We start from the raw sequence: 11,879 nt of genomic DNA, 5'->3' as shown, positions 1-11,879 counted from the left end.
AGTAGAAAGCCTCATCTTTCTCCCGCGGAGCGGCTGGTAGTTTCGAACCACTGACCTTAAGGTTCGCAGCCCGATTCGTAACCACTACGCTACCAGAGAGTAGGGGGTCCCTAATCCTCAGAACGTTGGGATTAAGAATGGAAGCACTGGAATTAAATCAATGTGGATACAGATTCTAAACTTGCTGTTTACTTTGTGGACTTGAATGCTAAGCTTCAGTTGCTATCCCCGCCTATGAAATGGGGATAAGAATAATATCTAAGAAGTATAAAATGCTTAACACATTTTCTGGCACACATTAACTGTTCAGTAAACAGTTTCTGACTTTGTATTGATTTAGGACTCTTTGTACCTTATTATTGTTGCTAGCTGCCATCAAGTTGGATCCCAGCTCATGGCGACCTCATGCACTGTGGAATGAAACACTGCCTGTCCTGTGCTGCCGTCCATCCCCATGATTCGTTGTGGATTGGACCACATTATTTTATTGTTTTCTGGCTACTCCAAAAAACAAATATAATATGGAACTGTATTAATTTCCTTGGTAGTACAATATAGAGAGAACTGCAATAGCAGACTTTACACTAGGGTGTGCGCCTCACACATGGAGTTCCCAAAGTCTTTCCAAGGATGGACAGGAGTAGCTTTAAGGGAATTCTCCAGAATTCGACATACTGGTATTCTCTCTTCTAAAACGGAGACTGCAGGTGCAGTTCGGATTTTCTGCCAGTCCTTCTCACCTTGTCTTTCACAGTTGCCATTTTCCTAAAGAAAGTAATCTCTCTTACCCATCTCATATTTTTTATGATTTCATGATAAAGGGAGTCAGTTTGAAATATTTGTGTCAGCGAGGCTTCCTTTAATTAAAACACTAAAAATCCCTCATTTAATTAAAGAGTGCATTCTCAATAGAATGCTTATTGCATTAAAATTGGAACTAATTGAGCTCTTTGGATCAAAGGTTATTAATGAATTTTGTAGTAATTATACAGCAATAGAGTTTGTTTTTATATTTAGATCCTGATGGCCAAAATGAAAGCTAACTGATTTATTTTTAAATGGGTGATGTTGGACATCAATATGGTTTTTATATTCCATTTGAAAGAGTTTAGTAACACACATGTTCCAATGTCTATGTTTATAATTAGCAGGAAAGTACATCTTTTGAAATCTTTAAACTTATAATGAAAAATTAAGTATCAGCTTAAAAAGTATGTTTAAGGAACATGGTTTTTAAAATCATTAAGGGGGTGTCATTGCAAAAAGTTTGCAGACCTTTTTGTATACTCTGTTACCATTGTTTTCTGGAGTCCTGCTGGTATGGTGCTGTACAATGAGTGTTGCAGACCATATAGGCCTGGTCAGAGGTTCGAGGCCCTATAGGCTCGAGTGTTACAGGTCGCAGGCTCTGAGGAACAGATCTAGCCACGTGGCAGTTAATAACAAATTATTTTTCATCTTAATATCCAGTTATGTTTTATTAATTGCAGACATGAAGCCCTTGATATACACAGATAAATGTAATATTTTCCTAAAAGTCAAGACTGTAAAATTCCAAACAGGCAAAGTTCTTCCCTCAGAGAATTCATTCAAGGTAAATTGGGTGGTTCTCCGGTCTCTGTTCCAAGGACAATAGGAATGCCCTCCCTAAAGTGTTTCCAGGTGCTGCCTATTCACCCAGGCATCTCTTTTCCTGAAGAACCTGGGCTGGGCAGCCGACACAATGGGAATCCTCCCAATCCTCCCTTTCCTCCCCCCATTTGAGGCTAGGTGCTAAAAGGTATGTTAATTAAGCTTGAGAAACCAAGTTGCGGTTGTGATATTCGAACCTGCGAAGTATGATGTAAAGTTGCCTAAATGTCTGGAAAAATAAGATTGACAGCTGTATCTTGTCTTAGTGCCCTCCTAGCTTTGTGTAAAGTACCTCCCCTAAATAAAAGGAAGGCACAGAACGAATCCAGGTGCATTACAACTGACATGGCGTGCGTTACAGCATGCAGGGGGCTCAATCCAGCCTTGCAACCATACTGCCTGTTTAGCTAAGATGTTTGCTATGCAGGATATTACGGCCTTCGTGGCTGAGATGTTTGCAACGCAGGATCTGCCTGATGCCAGTCCAGCATTCACTCTGGTTTCGGAGTGTCTCTTTGTCTCTCTCTTTGTGTCTCTGTGTCTCTTTTGCTATCTCTGTCGCCGCCAGGTATCTCCACCTCATGAACCGAACCCCTATGTCGAGGCCAGTCCCTGACAAATGAGCACTGAATGGCTAACCATAAGGCCGGTTGTTCAAACCCATCAGCCACTCCTTAGAAACCCTATACAGGGTCGCTATGTCTTCTAGCATGACGTGGGGGGCACTTTCCTTTTAACTCTTCTTCTTCTTATAGGCAGGATCTAATTGATTGACATTTTATGTATGTCTTACCTTGCACTAACTTAATTTATGCCTGAAAAAATAATTTATGCCTGAAAAACAATTTCTTCCATAGGCCAGGAGCCATGTCAAGCAATAGAGACATCCAGAAAACTGAGTTTTGGTGATGGAATCTGCAGTTTTAAAATAGGGATTGCAGTGATTCAACTTACGCTGTCAGTTGTTAGATGCCATCACTTCCTTTCTGACTCATAGCGACTCTATATAGGGTTTCCAGAGTGGCTGGTAGGTTTGAACTGCCAACCATTCATTAACAGTCCAGTGCTTTTTCCACAGCAATATATCAAGACTCCAAGCTATAAGTGTAGTATTCTAAATATGATAAGCAAGTTATATAATTATTATTGCGTCTCAAAAGAGTATCAGTTTAACATCCTCATTGGTCAAATTTACATCTACTGAAAAGATTGCTGAAATTTGGAGGGAGCTTGTTTCCTTTCTTGGTTGAATTTTTATAAAAAGCATTGGTATTCTATGGGACCTATAGAAAATAGTGTTAAAATTACTCTTTCAGTGTGTCAACCTGGATAGTAAAATATCAGAGATATGGATTCATTTTCTTTTATTATTACAAACCCCAAACCCACTGCCATTGATCATTCCTACTCACAGCAACCCTGTGTAGGGTTTCCAAGTCTCTAAATCTTTAAAAGAACAGAAATCCTTCTCTTTCTCCTGCAAAGCAGCGGGTGGGTTCGAATTGTTGACCTTGTGGTTAGCGGCCCAACATGTCACCCATTTTATTTATAATTTGGGAGATTCGTTTGAAAATTATTGTAAGAATAACTATACCTTAGACTAGAATAGCTTGATCTTACAGAATAACTCAACCTGATGGGATAAGGACACTTTCATAGCTCTTAACTGTGAACTGTGCTAAATTATTAATGTGATTAAATATTATCTGTGGATATAAATGCTGGTTAGAAATAATTATGTGCTGAGTTCAATATTTTGTATCATGTCCCATAATTTGGTTTTGAAGTACATAGAGTTATTATGAAAAATAACCTGGTAATGTAACCATTCTTACCTTACTTTGCTGTCTCTCTAGGTGAAAAGAAATGGACTATCTCAGACAGTTAGCCAGGAGGAAAGAAAGAGGCAAGAGGTATGTTTTCTCCCAAGTAGATGCTTTAGAGCTTAGAAAGCACATGTGGCTGCCTATGCGTCTCTGGTTTTGCCTACTGTGTATGCACTTGTTCGGTGTTTTCCTTTAAAACCTATTTTGTTCTTTTCACAAATGCAGCATGTGATCACTGATAAATGAAAGGTGAAAAACTACAGATAAGCTCTTCAGAAAATAAAAAATTAAATCATCCCAACATCATTTTAACCTAAAAAAGACAAAGCATCTGCTCCAGGTATTTAAACTAAAGGGTATGATGCCAAGACAAAACCCCACTACATATTAGATCCTCATTTGAAAAGCAACCACGAGTAGAAAGACTGGTGAAATCTGAATGAAGTTAGTAATAGACCCTCTCCTCACTTAACGGCATGCTTGCATCTCAAAGACTTGGTGGCTATGTGCAAACCAGCATTATATGAAAATGGAGGAGGACTGCATTATGCCATTACTGCCAGATTTCCTCATGTGTAACTACCAAAGTAGATCATTACCTAAGTACCGAATGATACCATTTGATACATAACTTCAACCATCAAAGCTGGTGTTACTCTGTGTCTCACTCCTTATTGTTCGTTACTGCCAGATGTACGTTGTTAAGGTGAAAAGTCGTTGGATAGCAGATTTTTCTTATTATCGTTGTAAATAAGATGTGTTGTATAATAAGATGGTCAATAAATGAGGAGACCGTGTAATATACTAATGTTAATTTCTTTCGTTTTAACAAATATACTATTGATATATAAGATAAAAATACTAGGGGAAATTGAATGAAGAACACACAGGAAGTCTGAGCTCTCCTTGCAGGTTTCCTATAAACTTAAAGATATTCCAGAATTAAAATTGTATTGAAAGAAAAACATAATAAAAATAGTATTTTATTAATGAGGTTTAAAGGAAATTATTTATAATACTAATATCATGAAATTCTCCAAAGCACCTTTCTCCTGTTGTATGCATATTTTATGTATATGGTGGTGGTGGTGGTGGTGTCAGTTCTGACTCATAGCTGCCCTGTGCAGGGTTTCCAAGGCTGTAAATCTTTACGGGAGCAGAAAGCCTCATCTTTCTCCCAGGGAACAGCTGGTAGTTACTAACTGCTGACCTTGAAGTTCACAGCCCGATTTGTAAACACTACGCTACCAGAGATCCTTATTTTATGTATATAGGTCTATGTATGTACATGTATAAAGGGCCTTTAAAAAGCTCGTGGATAAATGGAATGAAAAGATATGTGATCTTTTTCCCAAGAACTTTTAAGGCCCCTCATAGACTAATCCCACAAAGGATAAAGCAAAAATACAAGGGCACACTACAGTAGCATTTCTCTAAGTTTTTTTTTTTTTTTTTTACAAAAAGAATAGTGCAGATATATGTGTCTACCACTCAGAATGAACACATGTATTACATTTATAATTTTTATTCATATAATTTTAAAAGTAAATAGAACTTTTAAAATAAAGTATAAGCTCGACATTCTTTTCAGTCTCATTCCCTTCCTGTCTATTCTAGAGGAATTTATAATTATATTCATATGTATCTTTCCAGTCTGTGGTTTTGTTTGTTTGTTTTTCTCAAGCTTATATTACTGTACCTAGGGTCGCTATGAGTCAGAACCAACTTGGCATACCTAACAACATTACACAATATATGTATACCTATGCATATCTGTGCAAACCCATCAGCTGCTCCTTGGAAACCCAATACAGGGTCGCTATGAGTTGGAACTGACTTGACAGCAATTAACAACAACAACAAAATACATAGATATATACACATATACTTGTGTATTCTTAACTGTAGATAAGTGCTACAATTCTGTGCATATTTTGCACTTGGTTTTTACATTCAACATTGCTTTTGAAATGTATCCATGTTAATAATATATAAATCTAGAATGCTCTTTCAGATTACTACGTTATATTACACTCTATAAATGCAGCATTTTTAAGGTCCAGTTTCCTAATGATGATTGTACCATTTTTACTCTTATTTCTAATATTCTGGCATAAACAAAATATTTTTCTCTCCTTTTGGACAAATGCAATAGCATCTCTAGGGTGCTAATCCCATTTGAAGATTTCTGTCCTTTTAAAATCTTTTCGTTGAACCTACTCCACTCTTCAAAATCTTTTAGTTGAACTTATTTCACTCTTGAAGTCCTCGTGTAGTGCTGCAGGATCAGCACTCAACCTCAAGATAGGTTTGAACTGCAAGGTCGGTGGTTCAAACTCACCAGCCGCTCCATGGAAACACTATGTAGGGTTGGTCTGAGTCAGAACCAACTCGATGGCACTTAACAGCAACACCAGTTCCACTCTTTATATTTGATTTGGTTACAAAAACCTTTACTTTTGGAAATATTTTAAGTCGTATCCCAAACTGCCAGTCCATCAACTGCGTGAGATCCATATTTTCAATCCGGAAGGAAGAATATTCTTTAGTTTGCATTACATTTCTGAGGGTAATTAATTATATTGCTCAAGTAGAAATCAAACAGGAAACTGATTCATTGAAAGTCTTTTACTCTTCAGACAATTAAATCCTTTTATTCCCTGTAGTACAGCTGATGGTAGGTGACACATTTCAGTGAGACGTCCTTAAAAATGGGGATGCTAAAAGGCAGGTGAGTGCTGGCCCCACTAACATGGCATAGAAAGCATGGCCCAGTCATCAGCAGCTGCGAGCTTGCCTGTCCTAGCTGACATGTTCCTTGCCCAGCACCACCCATACCACACACACACACACACACACACAAAGATGCAAAGAATTTTCTGTCACCCTTTGAACTAGGGGCTTGAAGGGAAGGGACCTGGAAGGCCAGGGTGTTGATAGTGGTGTTACTAGGAAGGATGTACATCTCAGACCTAAAAAGATGTTCACCCTTCCTCCCTGAGGAAGAATTCTGCTTTTGCTGCCATTCTGGGAAGATAATGAATTTGATTTTGCTAATGAGCTAGATGGATTCCTCACCCAGGGCGTTGGTGTCTATCCATGTACGTGGGTTGGCATTTTATCATTAACAAAAGCTTATCAGGAAAACCACTGTGTGCCTGATACCAAGAGTTTCTGCAGACAGAGGATCCTTCGTTCCTTCTTGAGACACTGGTGAGAGCAGAGAAGGTGGCTTGTCGAATGGATGGAATTGCTTTGAATTGTATAAAAGAATTTTTGTGGCTGATAAGAACCTTTTGTGGATAGACACAGTCATGCTCTCTTAATATAGCCAGAATATTTGTTATTAGTGCCCACAAATTCATAGAATTAGAACATAGAGAGAAACAGTGCATGTGAGAAGGTAGCAAAGAAATGTATTTGTGAACAATTTCTTCTAAATCCCAGCAATGGCCACTAATACTCACAGTCCCTGAAGTAGCATGCTTTTAAAACAGGCCTGAAGGATATGACCTCAAAGGTTAATTAATGTCACCCTGAATTTTATGACATTCTCTCACTTCCTTTCAGAGATTCTACCCCATGGCAAAGGCATGACCTCAAGAAGCAGTCTCAAGTCAGAAATGCTTTCAATTTTTCATATATACATACACTATAGGCAGTGACTATTATTTGAGTTTTGTGTTTCATGTGCTTTGTGTAAAGATAGTAGTTTGGGGATACAGTTTTATCAATGCTCATTTTTCTGTATTTTTCAAGAATGCCATGGCATTCTTACAGAAAAAAATTATGAGAGACTATGTGGGGGCTTCAAAAATAGAAAAAAAAAAAAATCCATTATCTTTTCATTTAATTTTTCCATGAACTTTTAGAAGCACCTCCAATTTAGTTCTTTATTGCAAAGAATTAATTACTGTCCTTTTCTTCTTTACCAGGCCATCTTTGAAGTCATATCCTCTGAACATTCATATTTACACAGCTTGGAGATACTGATACGAATGTTTAAAAATTCTAAAGAACTGAGTGACACAATGACCAAAACAGAGAGTCACCATCTTTTCTCCAACATTACAGATGTCTGTGAGGCAAGCAAAAAGTAAGTTCACTCAGTTTGCCTTTGATTATGCCAAGGTAATGCTTACTGATAAATGCCTGTGTTGTTGCAGACAGGAAGATCTAAGATTGTAGCTTTTTCTCACTCATTCAATTGGTTTTCACTTCATTCTCTGAAATAAATTTAAAGATATGTTTCAACTTGTTGATACACAAACTGATGCTGTGTGTGTAAGTTAATTGTTGCACCAGACAGTGGTATCTAAGATCTCTTCATTTCTTCTCCTTTCCCTACTTCTTATGCTCACTTTAATTCTCCCTTTGAAACATAATACTTTGGGGTGGTTTGTTGAGAAGGAAAAAGAAATCATATCCCTACCATTGTCAAAAAATATTTTTTTGGTTTATATCTTCATATTTTCTTTGCTCATGTCTGTAAATATGACTTTAGAAATACAATCATAATGAGAAAAATTCTTTGTATTGTTTTCCTCTATGTAAAATTTGATAAGCACTACTACGTAAGTCTTCATAGTTATCTTGAATGACTGCAGAAAGCTCAGTTCACCAGTGGTGAACTTTCATGTGCTTTTGCTAGAATCATGCAGCCTGCACTGAAGCTGTGCACCACCTATATACTAGTTAAACCATATGAAGTTGCCATTTTTGTAAGTCAAAATGGGTTAAATGCTGGCAATTTTCCATGGTTGGGATAAAGGTAGATTTAACAAACAACTAATGAAACTTAATCTTCAAGGCTCTTCACTTGCAAGGGCAAGTGAATTATATATACTTTTGTGCCTATTTTTTCCATAAAGAGGGTCTACACATTGTATAGCTTTCATATGAAACCAGTTGTAATGAAACCAGTTGTAATCGACTGACTCATGGTGACCCCGTGTGTGTCAGTGTAGAACTATGCTCCAGAGAGTTTTCAATGGCTTGTTTTATTATGATGATTTTGGAAGAAGATTATCCAGTTTTCTTCCAGGTGCCTCTTGGTGGACTCAAACCACCACCTTTCAGTTAGCTGCCGAGTGTGTTAATGTACCACAAGCCAGGGTTTTCTACAGGCTTTGGAGCCCACAATACCTGGATCTGATGTGGGGCCAAGTGTTCCTTGTGAAAATGGACATTGCTGTCTGTCGCTTCAGGAGCACACAGAGCCAAGTATGTGGTTATAGTAACACTTATGTCTGCTGGCTTTGCACTGTGTGCATTGCAGGTGGATTTTTCCTCTTTAGTTACAGGACTGAACATGCATACTGTTGTAGGTTAGTGTGTGACTTGGGACTGCTTTAGAGAGATGGAATTCATGGTCAGGTGACCAAGATTTTCAAAAGCATCTTGATAGTATCACACATTCAGAAGCCAGATTCTGTCACAAGTGTGAATATCCTGGCAATACTGAGTGGCATGGATACTCAGCGGTCCGTGTTAGGTGGACATAGTGGGCCCATGGTGTGAGGGTGATGGCATGCATGGAAACTTGGGAGTCCATGTTCAGAAAATGGCTTGTTACCTGTTTTCAGCCTCTTGGCCCTTTTGGGAAACCAGTCTTGCCAGTTTTGGTAAGAGGAATGAAAATCTTTTCCTCTCTTCACTGAAAAGGGAAAAAACAAGAGCCTTTGGTGAATTTGAATGGTATTCAGTTTTGAAAATGTGTCTCTTTCATTTTAACTTGTGCTTAATTTGAACTATAAAAATAAAGCTCTGCTATCACTACCCTACTATACAAAAAATTGCTGTTTTGATAACTATAGAATATAGGCTATGATGAAACCAAGGCTTAATACATATACTCATGTACAGAATTGTGCTTTGACACATGTGACAGTCAACGTATCACAGTGTGAAATTGACTCTAGAGAATGCGTCTTCTAGAAAAGTCTAAATGTTGGAATAGCAGTGAATCCTCTCAAACTGAAGATGCTACTGAGTCCCTGGAGTTTTCTGAGCCTCACGCAGTACCCCTCCTATAACAGAGTAGTTTACAAAGATAGTGACTTTCTGTCAGAGAGATCTAGGCTCCAGGAGTTTTCTTTTTTGGTAGTTAATTGACCTTGAGCAGTTTGCCAAACCTTTCCAGACCCATTTCTTAGTTATTCAATGTGGATAAAAATAGGATCTACAAACCCACGAGCTTCTCCTCAGAAACGTTATGCAGGGTAGCTCTGAGTCAAAACCGACTGACTCATGACACTTAACAACAGCACCTCATAGGGTGGCTCAAAGGATCAAATGAAATGATACTCAGTGGTTTTCTCAAGGGTGGCACTCAGTAGATCAATATAGATGATGAGTCACTGGATCATCCGGAAAGAAACAAAATCCTCTCTAGATTCAATTCTTTCATGATACTAGCTTTTATCCCAGTTTTAGTGTGTGCTGTCCTCTGATAGGAGCTTGTATAAATGTGTGAATCTGAAGAAATGAACCTTATTCGACTAACCTCAGCTCCAGAAATTCCTCAGGACATGTATCATAGTAATTGTATCAAATACATGTTAGTTCCACCCCCCCCAATTTTTTTTTCTGTTTTATTCAAAATGCCTTTCATTATTGAAAACACATAATTGCTACAAAAATTTCAAAACAGAAAACAATTCAATCTTGAAAGGGCTAAGCTTTTCATGGAAAAGTCTTAGTTTGGGGCTAGTCTGCAATGGGCTTCAGGATTAGGTCTTCCATAGGCAGTATTTTGCTAGAATTGTATATTTTCTTCTCATGTGGAAGAAATTTTGTTTTACTACTTGTCATGAAAATTTTAAGTTGTACAGAAAAGTAGATAAAATAGCATGAATGCTCATCATATACTTAAAACTTGTATTTAAAATAATTTTCATTTTTGCTTATCTATTTTGTTGCTTTCCAGAGTATATATGATATCTTATTCCTAAATAGTTTAAAGGCTTCTGGTGTGGCACTTTAGGATGCATACTGGACTACTAACCACAAGGCTGGTGGTTCAAACCCACCAGCTGCTCCTCGGAAACCCTATATAGGGTAACTATGAGTTGGAACCTACTGGACAGCACTCAACAACAACAGCAAATAGTTTAGTATTTGTCTCAATAAATAAGGACCTTTTCTTACTTAGCTACAATGTCATGATCATATCTATTTATGGTTTTGTTTCATTTCTCCCTTTTTTTTTGATATATGTAGGAGATTCACATGTTTCAAAAATTAGAAACGTACTACAAAAATGGCATGGAAACCATGCCGGATTTCCTCTGACATCATAAGGGGGAAGGAGAATCAAACCCCAAATCAGCCCAAGACTGATTCCTGTGAGGTGGAGGAAGACAGACATGCCTTTATCATACAACCTTCTTTGTCCTCTAGTGACACCAACCATCCCGCCCACAACATTACCTGCTTTATAACTGGGTTCAATAATCCATTGCTGTGGCCACACGGAACTCATAGACAGTGCTTACAGTTATGGTGTTTTGTAGAGAAATGAGCAGGGGACAATTTAGGAGCAGAAACAATTGAGGATGTAGTAGTCCTCCAGTTAGGAACTCTTCTCTGCCGTACTGCAAACACACCTTGCTCTTGTCCTTGACTTCTCAGCCATATGGCCACTTGGCCCCTGCCTTGCTTGGGCAAGGGTTAACAAAGCTCCTTTAGCCTGTCTGTAAATGCCCAAAGGGCACATTCTTCTAGCCAGCCTCCTGCCTGTAGACACTCAGCTTCACTTGGTCCCTGGACTAGGAATCTCAAAACTTCTCTGTTTCTCCATGCCTCTGCCTCTGCCAGCTGCCATCACTTTTCCAGGTAGAAATATCAAGCTCTGCTCAAATTTCTTCTTTCTTGATGGTCCTGAAATCGTCTCTTCCTGCTTCTGAGATGGTTCCTTTTAAATCTAGCAAGATGGCAAAACTAGCCAATCCGGGTGTATACCCTATATGTACAATCCCATCCAGTTGTTTGGTGGGAGTCACAAAGACCATGGCTAGAAGAGACATGTTAAGTAAATTCACTCTAGCACAGGTACCTTTACAGATGGTTGCAAAAACAGTAGGACCGATAGCATTTTATCATGTTGTACCTAGTCACTATGAATTGAAATTAACTCAACGGCACATAATAATAGCAACCCTTCATATCATTGTCTCTTCATTACCTGAGAAGCAACCAGAGTTAATCATTTCTTTCTTGTGTTATCTTTTTAGAAATAGTTTATGAATATATAAGAAAGTGCTATTTTTATATTTTCCTTTTTTAAAAAAACTTACAAGTAGCATACTATAAACACTATATAGCTGATTATTTATTTTCCTCCTATTTTAGAAGGTGTTAAGTGCCATCAGGTCAGTTCTGATTCATAGTGACCTGTATTTATAGAGTTTCCAAGGAGCA

At 38.1% G+C, this 11,879-nt stretch overlaps 1 protein-coding gene across 1 annotated transcript in view; it reads left to right on the top strand.

Moving 5' to 3' along the window:
- The window catches only part of ARHGEF26 (Rho guanine nucleotide exchange factor (GEF) 26), a 216,283-nt gene that overhangs the window by 64,959 nt on the left and 139,445 nt on the right, over positions 1–11,879 (top strand). The window contains exons 6-7 of the mRNA XM_006867963.1: positions 3,489–3,545; positions 7,394–7,554. Coding sequence (XP_006868025.1) covers positions 3,489–3,545; positions 7,394–7,554 — 218 coding nt within the window. The remainder of the gene's footprint in view (positions 1–3,488; positions 3,546–7,393; positions 7,555–11,879) is intronic.

The sequence above is a fragment of the Chrysochloris asiatica genome, unplaced genomic scaffold, assembly GCF_000296735.1.
Source record: "Chrysochloris asiatica unplaced genomic scaffold, ChrAsi1.0 scaffold00113, whole genome shotgun sequence".
Lineage (NCBI taxonomy): Eukaryota > Metazoa > Chordata > Mammalia > Afrosoricida > Chrysochloridae > Chrysochloris > Chrysochloris asiatica.
The sequence above is the reverse complement of the archived record's forward strand: the minus strand, read 5'-3'. Positions and strand labels throughout refer to the sequence as shown.